Below are 20,203 nucleotides of genomic sequence, written 5' to 3' on the forward strand. Positions count from 1 at the left end.
TTCTCTGGACAGATTAGATTAAAATCCTTTTGGCCTTGTGACGATGCGCTTGCTTCTGTTTTGTATCTTTCTGCTCAATTTAACTTCTTAATAAAAACTATAGCCCATGACAGAGGATGGTGGAGGGGAGAGTAAGCCACTCTTCCAGCCCATAATCACAGAACATATAACTCTTATTAATGCGGTGGCAAGTGATGACACCCTGCCTGTGGCCCAGGCAGCCGGCCACACCAACTTTGTCCTTGGTGATGAGGAAATATTTCCTGTCCATTCCACAAGCCAGCCTCAAACAAAGGGCCTCTGAGGAGGTGCTGGCAGACCCCTTGTCCTATGGACCCAGAAGCATCTGCAGAATTATGCACAGCCTGTCTGCTTACAGGAGAGAGGCAGGCTCTGGATCCACAATATCCAGGGACCCACCTGAGCTGCTGCATGCACCTGACCCACCTGGTGTGGGATTACAGCACTGATTCCTGCACACGGCCCCTTGTTCTTATGGACACCGTTGTAAGTGGGATCTGCTCTGCCTCGGTTTTGTCCTGGACCACATACATGGTCAGTTCTGCCCACAGCCCTTGGCTCAGGATCCAGGAGGAGCAAGCTCACTAGATATGGGCCTGCTCTGGGCCAGGCACTGTCCCAAGTCCTCCCCAGCCCACTTTGTGATGCTGGGGCCAGAGAAGCCGACATCTCACTGTATAGATTAGGCAGAGAGATAACACACTTCGGAAAGGACCCAGATTCCCACTTGGGTCATGCCTGGCTGTAATAGTATGTTTCATTTGCTCCCCTGCTTCTCTGTGGGGTGCCAGCTCCCACTCTTACCCAGAGATTGTTTTGCAATTAAGTGGAAGAAGACAAGATGCACTCGAGCTAGATATAGATCTATGACAGCTCTTCTAGGGTGTGCAAGCAGTGATTGAAACATACAATAAATGTTTAAACCTTTAAATGTACTACAGTAAAAGACATGTCACCCTTAATCGCCTTAGAATGCTCCCCACTTCAAACACACTCATCCCACCACACTTGGCACTTTCTGAAGCAGTTCTTGAAGTGCTTTTTCATGAGTGTTTATGAGGCATGATGAAAAATACGGTGATGCTGCTGCTGAGTGTCCTCCAACACGAAGGCAGGCTCCTAAAGATGTTAAGGTGTGTTCTTGTTTACCTTACTCACCAGCTGTGACACTGTGAAACTCTGACTCTTCCCCAAACTCAAAATGTCCATGAAAGGTAAATGTTTTGAATTTACCTCAGGACATTAAGGCAGCCCTAACACCACAACTAAAGACACAAAAGAGAGCTTCTAGAACTGCTTCAGAAAATGGCAAGAGCCGGGCGTGGTGGCAGACTCCTATAATCCCAGCACTCGGGAGGCTGAGGCAGGAGGATTGTTGCGAGTGCAAGACCAGCCTGGGCTGCAAAGTGAGCTCAAGGCCAGCCTAAACTGCATAGCAAGACCCTTTCTCAAAAAGACAGGGAGGGGAAAAAAAAAGCGAGAACAGTGTTAAAGTGGGCAGGAGTATTTGAGAGGGATTAATGGTAATGTGCCTTTAACTGTAATAACTTTTAAAAATTAAGGCTCACACCATATTTTTCAGTTGTACCTCTTATGTTCTTCAACATGAAGTTCTGAGCTTAGCACTGCAAGTGGGTACGGAGGAACTTGTAAGCCTCTTGTGATTTTAGGAAATGTTTGTGTGTATATGTATATATTATTTTTTTCTGGGTGAGGATCTTAGCTGTCATGAGAGTCTCAAAGAAGACTCTTACCTTCACAATACCAGATACTATTCCTTGATAATTTATAACATTAAGAATTTATGTTACATGTTATTGCTGCTACTATTATTTGTTGTAAGAGAGTTGATATTATTTATGCCTATTTTTGATGATTTGAAAAACATTCAGGTTTGAACAGTTAAGTAGCCTAAGGAGACCCGAAGATAGGTCTCCAATTCAGAAAAGCCAACCCTAGAACCAGTGCCTTAACTGTTGATGTTTCCCATTTTAGAGACAGGCACTGAGGGTCAGATATGCTCAGTCTCATAGTTGGTAAGTGGGTGAAGCTGGGCATCAGTGCAGGGCTGAGGTGTCCCTCATGATGGCAGAGGCCCTCAAGGTGGTGGAGATGAAGGGCATAGGCTGGGGCTGGTGGGTTGGTACCAGAGTTACTACAAGTTTTGAGTTGACCAAGCTTTGAGTGGGTGGCTGGAAAGAATTTAACCCTTTATTATGATTTCTTGAGCAGCTGCTAGGTGTTGGGCTACAGACTGCAAGCTATTAGTCCAGTGTAACTTTTTAACAATTTCAGTTAATTAGATATAGTGAAAGGAAAAAAAATCTCAGTTTCTACACTGCTCGCAAAAACAGAGAACCTGCTGCTCCTGCAGGGTTTGATGCAACAGTCCGCTGTTAGGTGGATGCATGGCCAGTGGGCTCTGCTTTTCCTCAGTCCCCAGCACTCCCTGTATCCCGACTGCAGGGCTAAGAGCTGCTGGCCTTGACCTCCATACCTCTTTCCCTTACCACACAGACCCCCTCGGGCCTGTGTCCTGCTTGGTTTCTGTAGGCAGAGGGACCTCCCACCCTGCACAGAGCCCCTGTGGCTGGGAACGTGACTCAGGGTGAAGGTGGAGAACTGTCCTGTGCGTTCAGTCCTGGCCCAAGTCCTCAACCCATGGATCCAAAAGGATACTTTTCCAATGCTTAGTCCAGTTCTGGGAGGCCCAGGGGTCTAGAAAAGCCTTCTAACTCTATCAGGGGAAGTTTTCTCATCTTAAAGATCTGGCCCAATGATCTTGGCCTTTGCAGGGATGCTGGAGCAGGGGTGTCCTCCGTACCAGTCACTGCCCTTGGCCCTACATGGTGTCCTGGGCCCTCCATGGTGCAAAGAAAAGCCAGCTGGAGGCTGCCACTTGCTGATCCACATGAACCAGCCCTTCAGATTTTTCAAGTAATTACAGCTTCAAAGGACTTGCAATGATTCAAGGGATATCAGGAGAATATTTAAAACTAAGCATACATTATAAAAAAGGCAGTACCCTCCCTTGGAGAAACATGGTTAACAGGATCATGGATGCATACATGCATAACAAAAACTCTGTGTGTGTGTTTGTGTGTTGCAGCTTGTTCTTCTCACTTAAAGGTGTCTTATGACTTTTTCTGTGTCTGTTCATAAGTGTTTGCATAGTCATCTGGTGGTGTATTTGTTTGTTTGTTGCACTGTGGATTGAAACCATGGCCTTTCTAGCCCTTTAATTTTTTTTTTTTTTATTTTGAAACAGGATCTCCTTAAGTTGCTAAATTGCTTAAGCTGGGCTTGAACTTGGGAGCCTCCTGATTCAGCCTCCCAGATGCTGGGATTACAGGCATACACCACCATGTCTGGCTAAAACATCTCTTTGAGGGGCTGGAGGTTTAGCTCAGCGGCATAAGTGCCTGCCTTGCAAGCAGGCAGTCGTGAGTTCGATCCCCGGTACCGATAAAAAGGAAAAAAGACCAAAAAAACAAAAACAAAAACAAAAAAACCCCAGCTCTTTGAACAGTTGATAAATGCAGATCTTAAATGCAATAGTAGGCAAGAGCACATTTCTATGTCACTTATCATTCCCATTCCTTGATCTCCCAGTTTCCCTCCTTGTAAGAAACAGTGATTTTAGTTTCTTATATGACCCCCAGCAAAATTTTACACTGGTGGACACAGAGCCCACCTTGTTCCCCCCACACTATTCCCACAGTTCATATGCTGGTGTGTGTCTTGCTTTTTGCTACTAATTATGTGCTTTAATGCTCTGGAGCTGCTGTAGTTTTTTATGCGTCTGTTTGGGATACATAATCATTACATCCATCTTGGCATGTGGGTATGTACACACGTTGTACCTTGATCATTTTTGCTTTCACCCCCCCCCCCATCTTTCTTCCCGAGATCCCCTTGTCATAGCTAAGGCATGAGAGCAGTCTAGGTTCCCATCAACAAATTAGGGGGCAAAGGAAATGTGTATACACACAATGGAGCACCATTCAATTGTAAAAAAGGATAAACATGAATCACTGGTAGGTAAACAAATGGCTAGATCGTGAAGCCATAACCCTAAGTGAAATACATCAGTCAAGTTAAATACGCCATGGTTTCTTAATAGACTCTACAGTACTCGCTAATGACGGCGTAGTCTTCCATAATAATTGAGTCCATCCCCTACTGATGGGCATTCAGGTCATTTCTGGTCTTTGGTAGTTAAAATGAAGATGGCAGCAGAAGCTCATGCTTGGTGGACTGAGTCTCTAGGACACATACTAAGAAGCACTGCACTGCACTGCGGCTTTGTAAACAAGGCTTGGTTATCCATCATTTTATGGAACAGCAGGCACTTAGGGCTCAAAGGTGTGAGGTGGAGTTGAGATCTCTCGGCCTCCATGCTGAGTGCTTCGTTCTGCACCTCCTCTCCCTGTTTCTCATTTTTTCCTGAGACTTTGGGAGCAGCCCCAAGCTCAAGGCTCTGCAGCTGACCATATAAAGTGTCCAGGAACAGCTAGGATTGCTTCCTAATATGGTCATGAGAAGGAAATCCTGGGTCTGCATCTGAGACCTGCTGGTGGCACAGGGCCTGTGAGATGCTGGCTAGAACCCAGGAAGTGAGGATTTGAAACCTCTGAACTTAACCATCAAGAGAAGGGCTCATGGGCACGCTGCTGGGAGCTTGTATGGCTGAGCATGAGCCCTGAAAGGGGAGATGAGTTGGCTAGGGAAGATTGGGGGGGAGTGTCCCAGGTGAAGGGAGAAGTTTCTTGCCAAAGGGGGCCCAGGAGTAGTCACTAAGGGTGCTCGAGTACCCCAGCACAGCACTAAAGGTTTCCCAAGAATGTTATTCGATAATATACCTGTGAAGGAACTGTTAGTATCACCCTTGCACCCCTATTTTGCAGATGAGGATAACTGAGGCTCAGAGGTTTTCTCAAAGTCACAGAGCTAGAAGAAGCAGAGGGAGGGTCAAAATCCAAGTTCCCAGTTCTCAGTTCTGTGCCTTTGAGTGGTGTGGTCTGGTGGAGCTGTAGGCAGTGCTGAGACCTGAAGAGGAGGTGGCCAGGCTGGCTGTCGTTCAAGCCCTCACTGGCTGGGTGCTTACTCTTCAGGAGACCTGAGCCCCTGCATGACACAAATGAACAGCAAGTGTCTGTTAAGCAGCTCCTGAGCAGTGCCAGCCCCACTTCCCCAGACAGAGATGAAGGCAGGCTGTCTTGACAGTGTTCAGGTGAGCATTTAATGCCAAGGTTTGTGCTGGACTAAAGAGGACAGAAATGGGCTCTGCACCTCTGGTGTTGGTGCCGGCAGGCTGGGGAGGAGGCCATCAGATGTCACCCTCACCAGGCTGGGTGCAGTTCTGACCCCTGCTGACCTCAGCTGGAGCCTCTGTCCTCTGGCCTTTGCCTTTCCATTCCTTTAAGTGGCAGCAACGCCCAGCTGCTTGCAGTTCTCTTCCAGGTACCTACATTTGCTTCCTTGACACTGTCCTTCTACCCTGGGCGCTTCTCTAGTTAGCTCCCTGTCCTGTAAGATTCAGTGCCAGGACACGCCCCTCCCAGAAGTCTGCTCTACTCCACCCCCCTGCCACCACCATGTGGCTTAGGGGCTTCTCTTCCTTGTGCCCATGAGCCTCTGTTTTCATGATTTATTTTTTAAATGCCCCAGTCTCCCTCTTCTGCTCTGTAAAGTCCTTGAGACCAACAGTTGTCATTGGCTTCTTTATCTTCAGCCTCCAATGCAGACGCAGTATACAGTGGGTGCTCAATAAATGGCTGATGGATGTTTAAATGGGCCTTATGCCAAACCTAGGAGATTATCCCCTCCTCCTCCCACTAACCTTGTGTCACCGAGGGATCCCTTTACTCTGCTGCACCCCTGTTGTCACATGCCATTGTTCTTAGCCTGGGAAGACTTTCCCACACTGGAATCTACCTAGCTCTTGATTGAAAGCACCAGGAGGCAGGGCTCATCTGGTTCTGGTGTATTCTGCTATGGTCTCTGCACCCTGCCTGCATGATGTTTAGGAAGTACAGAATGAATGAGTGCACAGCAATCAACTTATTTCCAGAGGACACACAGAGGTTGGACAGCCTAATGGACACACTCATGGCTAGGTGAGGTCAACTTGCTGCTGCCAAGGTCTTGCGTGGTGACTCTGTCAAGTCACATAACCTCTCTGTTGTTTGGTTTGCCTCCATTGTGGCCCAGAGATGGACCCTCTCCATTAGTCATTCTCAAAAGAGTTGGAGGGAAGAATAGCATCGTGCCGTGGCAATGCTGATGCTTATGGTTGGGGGAGAGCAGTTCTGCAGAATGGGTTGGAACCCATTTGCTGAGAATGGGACCTCAGCCCACAGGGGATCTGATACACAGTGAGGAGGAACAGAGATGCAGGTCTCTCTCCTGGGCCCACACAGCAGCTGTGTCCTCCCCTTCCCTCTTCTAGTTCCCCTCAGACACCCTGTTCACAAGGAGGCAGGACGGCTGCTACACAGTAAAATACATGCAACCCGAAACTCACCATTTTAAACACTGAAAGGTACATTTCAGTGGCATTTAGTGCTTTCATATGTACCTGTCACCTCAGCTAGTTCCAGAGCATTTGTGTGAGTGTGCAGTGCTGGGGTAGAGGGCTCCTGTGTTCTAGCAGACAAGCACTGGGCCCCACCCCACACGCCCAGCCCTAGGACACTGTTATAACCCCAAAAGGAAACCCTTTACCCATTAGCAGCAGTCCTTGCTGTCCAGCCTCTGGGAACTGCAAGTCTGTTTTTTCTTTGTATAGATTTTCCGTTCTGCACGTTCAGGCTGAGACAGGAATATCGCAAGTTCAGGTGCATCCTGGGTAACTTAGTGAGATCCTGTCTCAGAGAGAAGAATTCAAAAGGGCTGGGGATGAAGCTCAGTGTGAAGGCCCTGGTTTCAACCCCCCAGTTCTGCAGAAAGCAAACAATCACATCCTACCGCACTTGGTCTTTTGCACTTGGCTTCTTTCATTCGCGTCATGCACTGGAGGATTCTCATCCTGCATCCTGCATCGGTATTGATCTCTTTGGGAGGGGGGCTGTGTTTGTCCTGTTTTACAACTTAGGGTCATGAGGATGAACTCTAGGGCTGACAGCTATGAGGTCTAGTTCTGAATTTGCCATCAACTCAGTGATCTGGTGACAACCTCGCCAAGCCTCAGTTTCCCCTCTGTCCAGTGGGTGGTGGAGAATCAACATCACTGTCACAGGGCAGTGCTCCATTCAGGGGCTGGTGATTAGACAGTGCTTGTAGGTGGCTGTTACTGAAATCCCTGCGCCTCAGCGAGGTGAGGACAACTGGGATGGAGCTGCTATTTGAACCCAGCACTGTATAAAACCACATATTTATAAAATACAAGATAGGCCACTTGGACAGAGTCCTGCCCTCGTTCCTTTTCCCTGATACCCAGAATACTCACGATGCCAAGGGCTTCCACTGAGCCTGAGTTTCCCTGTCTTCACCATGAGCGCATTGAGCATCTCTGTTGATGGCCTCCTTCCTGCCAAGGTCTAGAATTAAGCTCTGTTCTCCTTCCACAGACCTACTCCGGCCTCTTCTGCGTAGTGGTCAATCCCTACAAGCACCTGCCCATCTACTCGGAGAAGATCGTGGACATGTACAAGGGCAAGAAGAGGCACGAGATGCCGCCTCACATCTACGCCATCGCCGACACGGCCTACAGGAGCATGCTGCAGGGTGAGTGGGGGCTGGGCTACCTCCTCCATGGAGACTGTGCTCCCCAGCCCCTCCTGTCTCCCTGCTTGAAGTTCTTGCCAGGAATGTGGAGCTTGGCAGATGGTGCTAGGGGACAGGAGGACTGTGACTGAAAAAGGGAAAAAGCAAAAGGCCAACATCTGTATGTGCAGCCTGGGAGGTGAGGAGAGCAGGCAGCTTGGGCAAATACGGGCATGGACTGTGCTGGCTTGGGGGGCATGCTGTTCCTCTAGCCACCTGGGGTTCTGGCCAGACAGCTGTCTAGAGAGGAAGAAGATGGTCGCTGACCTGGGGCTAAGCCAAAAAGACCCAAGTTTGCGCCAACCTGTCCTCACTTCCTGTGGAAATGTGGGTAAATGTCTTTTCTCTCTGGCCTCAGGTTCCTCATCTGTAAAAGGGGGAGGCAGTCTTCATCTTGCAGTTTGTTGTAAAGCTTGCTTGTGCCAGCTTTTACCAAACTTAAGAGTACTGCACATCACCTCCATGTTTAAGTATTACAGGTTGAATATCCTTTATTGGAAATGCTTGGGACCAAAAGTATTTCTGGTTTTTGATTTTTTTCCCCTGGATTTTGGAATTTTGCACATATACAATGAGACACCTTGATCATGGAACCCTAGCCATGAATTCATTTATGTTATGTATGTACTTTATTTCACAAAGGTAACTTTATACAACATTTTCATAATTTTGTGCATGAAACAAAGTTCCAGGGTATGGAATTTTCCACTGGTGGCCTCACGTCTGTGCTCAAAATTTTCCAGATGTTGGATTGTCATCTTAGGGATGCTCGGCCTGTACCACTGCTATTATTGATAGACTTTTTATTGAAATGAGATGGTAGGTACAGACAGTAGACTGCATAAAAATGTGCCAAAGAGTCCAGTTTACAGTTAATTTTTGTGTCTGGCTACAATGGTGAAATCTCCAGACTCAGACATGGCGCATTTCTAGAAAGCTCCTTCCTGCCTCTACTGTGTTGATCCTCTCCCACACCCTCACCAGAAGCAATTGCTGTTCTGACTTCTGTTACCATCAGTTTTTTGCTCTTGTACCTCGTACAAATGGCACCCTGGTATTATTTATTTAATATTTTTCTTAGAAGTTTTTTCCCTTCTACTGTGTACTTCAGGCAAAGCAAAGTCCAGCAGCACATCGTATTGATCAAGATGAGTTTAGCTCTTAGACCTTAAGGAAGTTTGGAACTGAGCCACCTATGTCCAAACCCCAGCTCCAACAATCATGTGCTGTGTGAGCTCAGAAAGGCTGCCCGACCTCTCTATGTTGCCCGTTTCTCCTCTGTCTGAGAGAGTGGTAATTAACTGAGAGCCTCCCTCCAGGCTGATGTGAGAGTGAAGTGATCCACTGCACGGCAAAGTACTCAGTGCAGCGTCGCCAAGTGTAAGCTGGTGCAGGTTGGAAAATCCAACATCCAAACTACTCTAAGATCTGCAAAATTTCAACCTCAACACAATGCCATAAATGGAAAATCCCACACCATGGAATTTTATCTCCTGCACACAATTATTTAAATCAGTTATCTTTGGGCTATGTGCAGAAGATTTATATAAAAGAAATAAATGTAGCTTTTAGACTTATGTTTCATTTCCAAGACACCACATTATATCTATGCAAATATTCTAAAATCTGAAAAAAAATCAACTCTGAAAGAGTTTTGGTCCCAAGCATTTTGGGGAAAGAATTTTCAACTTGTAATACATAAATATATGACTGTTTCCTCCATATTTATGCACATTGCACCCATGTTTATGCATACTGTTGCATATTAAAATAAAGGATGTTCAGCCTGTAACACAAACATGAAGGCAATATGGAACATAATGACCATATGCTTGTGAACGTGTCTGGACCCTCAGTTAACACAAACAAGTGCACCAAGCCAGGTGGCCATGGGGAACTGGAAGCTTCACATCCCCCTACAAGGACAGCTGGCCTGTGGGAACATAGGGATCTGAACGGGGGTTGGGAAGAGCACTGTGCTGAGAGGGCAGGAATCCATCTGAGCTCAGGAAATGCCATCCCCACGGTAGAGGAGCACAGGGTGAGCCTGACCCAGCAGTAGAACAGGTCACTCCAGATGTAGGGCTGCCAGTGCCTCTAAAGACAGGCAGGGAGAGTGTAGCAAGGCTGTGCTTGGAGATGCAATCTCTGGAGAGGTGGCTCCTGGAGTTCGGCATAGCTTTGTTAAATTATTTTGTCTGTGACTTCCCTGGATGAAAGATTATTTAAAAAGTGATTCACACCCTTTTGAGAAGCTAGACATTGAAACTGTGGCATTTTTATCAGTTGGTGTGTTTTTGGTTGCAAGTAACATAGCAACTAATTAAAGTGGTTTGGACAATAGTTTATTACTTTATGTAGCAAAGTCTCAAGGTTGATAATTTCAGGGTTAGTTCAGCAGCTCAAGATCAGGCTTCTTTGGCATTTTTATTGGCATCTTCTTCATGGTCACAAGATGGTAGCTATCGATCCAGGCATCACATTTTCATACAATATTTAAAAGCATGAAAGAAATAGAGGGTTAGGCTCCTTTCCTCTGTCTCTCTTTTAAATCAGGAAAAAACTTGATCACATGCCAGCTCCTACAGCAATCACTAAGAAAGGGAACTGGGATGGTTACAACTAATTTCGATCATCTCTGGTTCTGTAGCTCAGGGAGGTTTCTCCTAAGCACATTTCATCCGAATGTCAAAATGACATAAAATTATGTAAGTGAAAGAGAGTGGGGAAGTGACAAGTGGATAACAGCACTATACTGCTCTGGAAATATATTTGTAATTTCAAAAGCCTTTAATGTTAGCCAGTGTGACAGCACACACCTGAAATCTCAGCACACTGGAGGCTGAGGCAGGAGGAGTTTGTAGGAGGTTGAACTCAGCCTGAGCAAGTGCGCAACTTAGTGAGACACCCTGCACAAACAACAACAACAAAAAATGTGTAAAAAGTCCGGGGATGCAGCTCAGTGTGAAGGCCATGGGCTCCATTACCAGTACTGAAAAAAGTCCTTATACATTCATTACAGAAAAATTTAACCCTATATTTATTTAAGCAAAGGAGAACACACCACACTGTCATTCTGTGACTTGCCTGATCTGATCTAAGGGACATTTTGCTCTGCAGCCTTTGATGCACCAGCTGAGCTGAATGGCATGAAACTGTCTGAAAATAATTGACTAAAAGATGACTTAGACACCAAGGTTTCCCTGTGTGGATAGTAAGGCGGCAAAGAGATGAAGTCTGACTGGCCTGAGAAATGGCCTGGCGCATTTGAATGCAAGTGGATTTCGTCCTCATTCATGTCAGATGAATTTGGTTGAAGTTGCAAATGTAGTAGATGCTCATTCTTAGATTGAGTACAAAATTAACTCTGGGTTGATTTTTTTGTGTCAGGAATCGAACTCAGACCTCATGCTTGCCAGGCAGGAGCTGTGCCACTGGGCTAATAGCCTTGGCCTTGGATTGATTTTGTTGCTTTGATTTTTTTTTTTTTTTTTTTGGACAAAACCATGCAAGAGAGTATATAATCCCTGTCCACTTGTGCTTGGCCTCTGCAGTGCAGGCTGATGAGGGTCCTTCTTGCTGGTGTCTGAGGCCTGGCTGGTTTACCTTAGGGTGTCTGTTACTTGGGTGCTAAGCATAGCCTCCCCAAAGTTCCTGTAATCATTTATAATGTCTGTTTGATACTCAGTTGTGAACTGATGGTGACTGTTTCTATTGCTACTGCTCCTCCTCCTCTTCCTCTTCCTTCTCTTCTCCCCTGCCTCTCCCTCCTCCTTCTCCCTCTTCTCCTGAGAACTGATCCCAGGGCCATTTACATTGAGCCATGTCCCCAGCCCCTTTTTTAAATTGATAAATAGGATCTCACTAAATCTCTAAATTGTCCATGCTGGGCTGGAACTCATGATCCTCCTGCCTCAGCCTCCCAGTGTGCCGGCACGACAGGTTTGTACCACCACACCTGGCTTGACCTAGCTGTTTTTCATGGCCTTTCTAAAGGGATTGAATCTGGGAAATGCTGTGCCTCATTTGGCAGAGGGCCCGCAGGGCCCTGTGCTTCATCATGATGTGGATGCTGACACCAGTGATCCGCAGGTGGAGGCACTGACCGTTGTGGCAGTGACATAGAGGGTCTGACTCCCCATGTTCTCAGTGCACTGGGGAATACTCTGATGACTTTTGCTTTCCTAGGGGATTGCTTGCTTGGGACAAGGTTGTACTCGATGACAAGGACCCCTGTATGAATGTGTGTCATCCTCCTGGGCTCTCCTGTGCAAGCACAGAATTATATAGTCAGCTCTCTAAAAGTGCTCAGAATCGCTCAGTGGGCATTTCCCCAGCCTTACAAGCAACCACATCCAGAGAAGAGATGCTGTTTATTTAATTTAAATATTAATCACCTGCTACAGATTTATTCATTTTGGCATTACTTTGTGCTTTCCATGGAAAAAGGACTCAGAACAAACAAACATGGTAGCTGGGTCCAGTGCAGTATTCCTGTGATCTAGTGTGCTGGTAGCCTGAGGCAGGAGGATCATACTTTCAAGCTCAATCTTCTAGTGAGGCTGAATTAGCGAGACCACGTTTCAAACTAAATAGAAAGGGCTGGGCAGTAGTTCAGTGCAAAATCCCTGCCCCGCTCATGTGATCATGTCAGTGAGTGTTGCTGAGCCATGTTATTAAGTCATCTGGCCAAGATCACACTGACCTTACTGTCTTGTTGTAGAGGAAAAGTTAGTACTATGTGAGACGAGATGAGGTATGAAAGGCAGGGTTGGGGAGGCAGGGGTAACACACATCCATTGAATGAGAATAAAGCATTTAGTTGTGTCACTTGGGCACTATGTTCCCAAGAACCCACAAACTCCCTAAGCATAACCTGCACAATTATCTGAGGTGAGCATGTGGGAGGGCTGTGGGAAGACACAGTTCTTGATACCCCATCACCCCATAGGAGGAAGGAGGAAGCAAGCCACTTGGGCAAGGGGCAAGGGAAATAAGCATTTAGAACTGCATCTCGCATGTGTGTAGGTATAAATTATGTCAGGTTTTCACTTAGCTTTCTCTGGGCTTTTTTCTTTCTTTTTGGAAAGGAACTTTCCCCTTCAACCCTTGTGCATTAGACCGTGCATTGGCCTCTTCAGAGATCATCATGGTTTATGGTTTCTTAAGCAACTGTATTAGGCAGCTTTTTGTTACTCTGACTGAACAACTGCATAAAAACAGCTTAAAGGAAGAAAGATTCCTTTTGGCTCATGGTTTCAGAGGTGTCAAGTCCATGCTTGTTGGCTCTGTTGCTTTTAGCCTATGGTGAGGTAGAAATCATGGCAGAAGGGCGTGACTGGGGAAATCGGATCCCCTCATGGCTTCTAAGAAGCAGAGAGAGAAGAAAATCAGGAACAAGAACACAGCGTTCCAAATTACACCCAACTTCCCCCCATTAGACTCCAGCTCCTAAGAGCACATTTAACTGTGAATCCAACAATGTCGTTAATCTCTTCTTAACATTCCCACACATATGCAGAGGACCGTATTGCAGAAAGAAGAACATATACTGGTTTTTTTTTTCTCCTTGGAAATAAACTGTCTCTACTGGAGCCTTCCTCCCTGGCCCTACTCCTCTCTGACTGCTCTCTGTCATCTGAGATCTTCCCCATCCTTGAAATTCCCCTCTTGTTCTCATGGTCAACTCCTTGTTTTCTAGTCACTGTGTCTTCCTCTTCCTTGGTTTACTCTCCTCTTTAAATGGCCCCTTCTCCAGTAGCTTCTCAAGAAAGGATATATTGATCCTGATATGTGAGATCTTACATATTGCTCCTCTAATAAATTTAGATGAGTTTCAAATTGTAGACAAAAAATTTCCAAGGCATTGCTTTATGGCTTTCTATCTTCAGTTTTATTTATTTATTTATTTTTTGCCTTTTTCCTTTTTACCGGTACCAGGGATCGAACTCACGACTGCCTGCTTGCAAGGCAGGCGCTTATGCCGCTGAGCTAAATCCCCAGCCCCTCAGTTTTATTTTTGAGACAATAAAGCATAGTGTTCTCCGGGAAGTTGAGGCAGGAAGGTCATAAGTTTAAGACCAGCCTAGGAAATTCAGCAAGACCCTGTTCTAAAGTTTTTTTAAAAAATTATTTTTAAAGAAACTAGAAATGGAGCTCAGTGTGAAGACACTGGGAGTCAACCCCCAGTACTGGAAAACAAAAAGCAAAAATGAACTCCTAAAGTGTTCCTGATCCTTTGTGTGTGACCAGTGTTAATTTTTTCCCTTTTACTCCAAGTTTGACTGTTCTTTCTCTCCCTCTTCACAGTGACAGGACTTACTGTAGGTCTGTTTTCATCTCGTGTTCTGGAGACTTAGGGGACACTTACTTAATTGTGTTTCCTCTGAGGGAAATTCTCCCGTGCCTTCTTCTCCAAACACCTTACCTTGGTGATGATGGGTTGCTCTTATATGTTCAGGGTTTTATGGAACTAGGTTAAGACCTTTAAAATTAAGTCCCGCAACCATCTGGTACCTGTATATATCATCCATAATAAAAATAATTATTAAATTACAAGGCAAGGAAGGCCAACAGACTTTTCAATTTTCTCATAATGTTTACCTGGATGGTTTTCATGTGGTACCAAATAGCACATTCTTCCTTCACATGTGTACCCCAACCACGCATGCATGGTGTGTCAGGAGCTCTAGCACTAGGGCCAGGCATTCTTAGCCCTCTTCATAGCTGGGGAAACTGAGGTCAGACAAGTAGAGAATTTGCAGCAGATTAGATAGGCATCGGAGCAGCTTGGTGTATCCAGTGCCTGAGCCAAATGCAGTCAGCCAGCAGCACTGAGCTCCTGCAGCTCCTGACCCCCAGGGCCAGTCCTGTGGAAATCTGTTCCTGCAGGTCCCACGTCTAATATTCCTGGGTGTTGAAGGCTCAGAGCTTGGGCAGCGGCAGGTCAGTTCAGTTAGTTAACGTGATAAGTGTGGGCAAGGCACTAAGGCTTCCAGACAGCCCCGCTCTTCCTCCCTCCTGTCCTCTTCAGGGCTCCCTGGGGCTGGGCAGGTGAGGTGTGCAAGGCAGGTAAGGGTCCACTGGACATGCTGACCTTGGGCCGTGTGGGGCTGGTCCTGCTTCACAGGAAGTGTCCTGTCCCCACCTCATCAGCCCCTCTCGGGGGATTAAAGAGAATCAGCCCCCAAAGCTCTCCCAGCTCAAGTAGGTTGGGCGCGGGGCGAACCAAGCCATGTGGGCTTGGCAGGTTCCTTTCCTCAACTGTGTACCCTGTTGAGTTGACACATTGATGGGGGCTGTTCTGTGATGAAGGCAGAAAAGGAGATGTACTCCAGGGTCCTTAAAACCTGTATCTCTCAGCCCTCCTGAGTCCCTGTTGGATAGATGATAGAAACTGAGGCTCCATACACCAGTGATTTGGCCCCAAGACCCAGAACCAAAACTGGGGCACCACCTTCTGCCACTCTGGAAGCGCTTATTCTTCCCTCTGAGGCAGCGTGACAGATGGGGAGAGTGCTATTGCTCCATTTCACAGAAAAGGAAACTGAGGCCCCAAAAGGCTCAGGGCCAAACTTAAGCTGCAGACCTCAATCTGATGTTCAGGCTGCTATAACAAAAGATGATAGGCCAAGGTCAAGGTGCCAGGATGTTTGGTGACTGGTGAGAGCCCATTTCCTGATGCAAAGATGCAGTGTCCTCAGGTGGTAGAATCAGGAAATGAGCTCCCTCAGGTCTCTTTATAGGGATGCTAATCCTATTTGTGACCTAAATTTCCTTCCCACCCCCTAATACCATAACCTTCAGGGAGAGAAATTCAACGTATTCAATTTGAGGGAAACACAGACATTCTGAACACAGCACCTTACAACAGAAAGGGGCCAAACTTGGCCTTGTACCCCATCCTCCCATCCAGAGTCACCGTTGTCCATAAGCACTTCACTGGGTCACTATTTTAAAACATGACAATGATGATCATGATAACAAAGAGGATGCTAACGGCAGTTATTAAGCTCAGAGACAACTGAGCAACTTTCTGGATCCGGTCTCAAAAGAACATTTTTGAGCCCTTGAAAGGTCTCAATTTTTATCTGTTTTCCTGGCAAAGAAATAGGCTCAAGAGGCAAAGGTGGTTTCCCAAGGAGGTGGGGTAGGAGTGACTCCAGGCTGGTTTCCTCCGCAGTGTTCCTACAGACATGGCTCCACGAAGGGTACACTCGAATTGCCCCTCACCCTGGGACACTCTGCCATGGCTCTCTGCTCTGGATCTGGCCTGGGTGGAGGTGATTGTGACAGCAAGTCTGGCCAGTGGCTCTGTCTTGAGGGCCCGGGAGTAACTGGCTGGCGCTTGTCTTAGCTCAGGCTGCTAAAACAGAGTACTGTGAGTTGGATGACTTTTGAACAATAGACAGCATTAGTGCATTGCTCATAGCTCTGGGCACTGGAAAGTCCAAGGTCATCCATGGTCAGGCTGGTAAGGCCCCCTTCCTAACAGATGTGTGCTGTTGTGGTGGAAGGGACAGGGAGCTCTCTGGGGTCTCTTCGGTAAGAGCCCTAATCCTGTCTTGGAAAGGGAAGCCTTAATCATCTAATCACCTCCGGAAGACTTTGCCGCCTAACACTATCACTGTCATGATTTGGGTTTCCCATGTGAATGCTGGGGGGTCACAGACATTCAGATCTTAGCACTGCTCTGATTCATCATCCCTTGGTACCATGGTCACAGGGACAGGAGAGAGCAACGGAGAGCTAATTTTTAAAAAAGGGAATTCTGAATTGAAGCAGCAGACATATTTAACAATGTAGTTTAGGATGCTCCAGCCAGTACTTGGCAATGTGTTCCTGCTGGAATGTGATGAAAATGTGTCCTCCTCATCTCAGAGGGGACCTGGCTTCCCCCTTGTTGTTGGAGCAGAATCAGTTGAGGACCCATTGTGTGCCTGGCACCGACTGACTGAGACACCCTCTAGTGGGGGAATATTAACCAAGTCATCGTACTACCATAAGATGTGATCAAAATATATGGTGGGTGTTTAAATTTTTTAAAAACTATAATACAGTAAAAGACACATTACCTCCAAGCTTGCAAGAGGATCCCCCTTACACTACTCCCTCTCACTCTGAACACACCCCTTCTTTCTTCCTGCTTTCCAAAGTGGTTCTGGAAGTCCTCTTTCGTGAATGTGTTTATGAGGCGTGATCAAAAATACAGTGGCAGCTGCTGCTGAGTGCCATCCAGAGAAAGGCAGACTCATAGAACTCATGGCATGTCTTGATGCCCTCATTCACTGGATCAGGCATCTAATGACTTCTGGCTCTTCCCCAAAGTGAAAATGACCATGAAAAGTCCACATTTTAGATTGATCCAGGGCATCAAGGCAGCCACAAAAGTACAACTGAAGACTGTCCAGAACTGCTTCAGAAAGTGGCAGGAACTCTGGGGCAAGGAGGTTTAAAGCTAGGGGGAGTGTTTTGAGGGTGATGAATGACGCTGTGTCTTTTTCCATAAAGTTTTTAAAAATGTAAACACTCATCATGTTTTGCGCTGCTGGTGGGTGGTCCAGGGAGCTGGGAGGTGGATCCCTGGCGCCTGTCCTTTGGTGAGAAGGGAAATCTTCTGGAGAGAAGATAAGTGAACTTACCTAGGGCGCCTGCTCTGCTCCCATGAAGCTGGTGGGGCTGGAGCAGGAAGGAGGGAAGACACAGAAGGTGGAAGCTGAAGCCCGAGAGGTCACTAGGAGAATCCTGTTCTTCCTGTACCCCCAGCTCCTCAACTGGCCAGTTGTACTTTGAAAAGTCCAAGCCTCCTTCGAGCTTGGAGAAAGCCTCTGGGGGCCCTCTTCCTACCCGAGTCTGCCAGGGGATAAGGAAGAAGGGGGCTGGGAAGAGAAGGGCCTGACCTTTAGGGTGGGGCAGGGCACCAGATCTGGAGCTGGGTTTAATCCGAGGTCTGCCATTGCCATTTCCCTGTGCTCCTGGTCTCCCCGTTTGCTCCAGGAGGAGGATAGCTGTCTCTGGCTGTTCTGGGTTAATTTGAACAGTGCCCAGATGTGGTGCCTGGTTGAGACAGCTTCCTCAAGGGGTGACTGTCATCTGCCCCTTGCCACTATGGAGGACACACATGGGGACTGGTCCCATCCACCTGGCAAGGTTCTGAGCTCTGGCACCCCCAGCACTAGATAGTAAGACACCTTCTATGTGCCAGTGAGGCTCTGTTCTTCCATCCCCATTGGCCCTGGCTTTTGGGGACCCTGCAGGGATGTCAGCTTGGCCCCTTCTCTCTCCTGGGTCCCACAGCAGCCTGGCATGAGAAGGGAGGGACAGCAACAAGTCCCAGCCTGTTCTCAGCCCAGCTTGCTTTTCTCCTTTTATGGTCAGCCTAAGCTGCTGCTGCCCAGCCAGAGACGGCCAGCCTGTGCTTTGGACTGGCCCAAATAGCTGGGCTGGGGAGAGCAGGGACCTCTGGAGAGGCCTTGACCACTGGGTCACTCTGGGGAAGGATGAGCAAAGTCCTTATCTCCTTGTAAACTCACCCGGGAGATGGGTGTGCCCAGGCCAGAAGGAGGCAGGAGAGAAGCCTACTTTGGGTTGTGGGAGGTGACCTGAGTCCTGGGCTCTGGGACAAGGAGCTTACCAGGAGAGAGGCTCGGAAGTGTCCACTGCCCCTGCTATAAACCTCCACGTAGGTCCTGGACTGTGTCCTTCCCTACCTCTGCACACCTGGGCCTCAGGCCCTGCCTGGGATGCTCTGCCAGGACCTCTGCCCAGAGACTCTGCCACGCTTCCTGGTGCAATTCCTAGAGAGGACAAGTGAATTTAATAAGCGGGCTTCCTAGGGCAACCGGGAGGCTGGTGGGGCTGGAGCAGAAAGGAGAGAGGGCGCAGGAGGGGGCGCACTGGGGCAGCTCTGACAGCCAGGCAGACAGCATCACGAGCATCTTGAGCATCTCAAAAGCAAGAAGGAAGAGAAGGCTTCCAGACTCCTGTCTGGCAGGTGGAAGGGCTCAGGGCTCACTCCTTGAGTGAATACACCATGTGACATAGGAGATGTGCTTGCCTAGCTTCCTCCTCAGGTGCTTCTGAGAGACAGAGAAGAATTCCTTAGCGCCGCAATGGTCAAACAAGGCTCTGAGCCCTCAGGACCAGGCCCACACCCTTGACCTTCAGGAGCTCATGACTTGAGCACTAAAAAAAGTTTAGGGGTGGGGCGGGGTGACGTAATACCAGCATTCTGGGAGGCTGAGGCAAAAAGATTGCAAGTTCTAGTGCTGCCTAGGCAACCCAGTGACTCAGCAAAACCCTGTTTTAAATAAAAAAGGATTAAAAATGCAGCTCAGTGTGAAGGCCCTGGGTTCAATTCCCAGCACCCGAAGCAGTTTACCACTGACTGGAAATCTAATAGTTTGCCTGAAGTTTAAGAAGTCAAATCTCTTGAATAAGAAGGTATAAAAATCCAGTGGTTTTTAAAAGAGCTTCTTCATAATTTATGTACTATAATCAATTTTAAGAATGTGATTCACGGGGCTGGGAATTTAGCTCAGCGGCATAAGTGCCTGCCTTGCAAGCAGGCAGTCATGAGTTCGATCCCTGGTACCGATAAAAAAAAAAGGAAAAAGACCAAAAAAAAAAAAAAAAAAAAGAAGAAGAAGAATGCGATTCACTGATTATTAGTGAATTTAAAGGATTTTGAAGCCAGTTGACGGTGCAACATTTTCTAAGTGGCCTTGGCCTTTGCACCAAGCTACATCTGAGCCTTTTTTTTTTTTTTTTTTTGAAACAAGCTGTCTCTGAATCACTAAGTTACCAATGCTAGATTTGAACTCATGATCCTCCTGCTTCAGCCTCCCAGAGTGCTAGGATTACAGGTGTGCCAGCCACCTAGCTCATGAGTAGCATCTTAGTGTATGACGTTTTCAGGGTTCATCCATGCTGTGGCATGGGTCAGTATGTCAGTCCTTTCCATGGCTGGATGAGAACCCATTGTGTGAATGTGCCACATTTTGCTCATCCGTTCATCAACTGGAAAGCATTTGGGTTATTCCTGCTTTGTGGTTATTGTGAATAATGTAAAGCAGCACAATTATTTTATACCACTGTCCATAGCAGCCCTGCAGGGAAGGAATGTAGTTGAAGGGCACCTGCAACATCTATAGAGTGGTATGGAATCAGAGAAGGTACCATCAAGGAAGTGACTCCCCAGATGATGTCCAAGAATGGATTAGGGTACACACCCAAAGAATTGCAAACTAGGCACTCAAATATTTGCATAAAATGTCCACAGCAACTCTATTCACAGTAGCAATAGGTGGAAACAACTCAGATGTTCATTTACAGATAAACAGATTTAAAAAAAAAAAATAACCTAACAATACAGTGGAATATTATTCATCCATAAAAGGAGTGAAGTATTGACACG

The 20,203-nt window shown here is 47.0% G+C and overlaps 1 protein-coding gene across 5 annotated transcripts in view; it reads left to right on the top strand.

Moving 5' to 3' along the window:
- Myh11 (myosin heavy chain 11) overlaps positions 1 to 20,203 on the top strand; it is a 109,597-nt gene that overhangs the window by 21,030 nt on the left and 68,364 nt on the right. For all 5 annotated transcript variants that reach the window (XM_013141690.2, XM_003477792.4, XM_013141691.2 and 2 more), the window contains exon 3: positions 7,593 to 7,749. In XM_013141690.2, coding sequence (XP_012997144.1) covers positions 7,593 to 7,749 — 157 coding nt within the window. The remainder of the gene's footprint in view (positions 1 to 7,592; positions 7,750 to 20,203) is intronic.

This window comes from Cavia porcellus, unplaced genomic scaffold (assembly GCF_034190915.1).
Source record: "Cavia porcellus strain 051 isolate PalLab524CR breed Dunkin Hartley unplaced genomic scaffold, mCavPor4.1 scaffold_16, whole genome shotgun sequence".
Classification (NCBI taxonomy): Eukaryota; Metazoa; Chordata; class Mammalia; order Rodentia; family Caviidae; genus Cavia; species Cavia porcellus.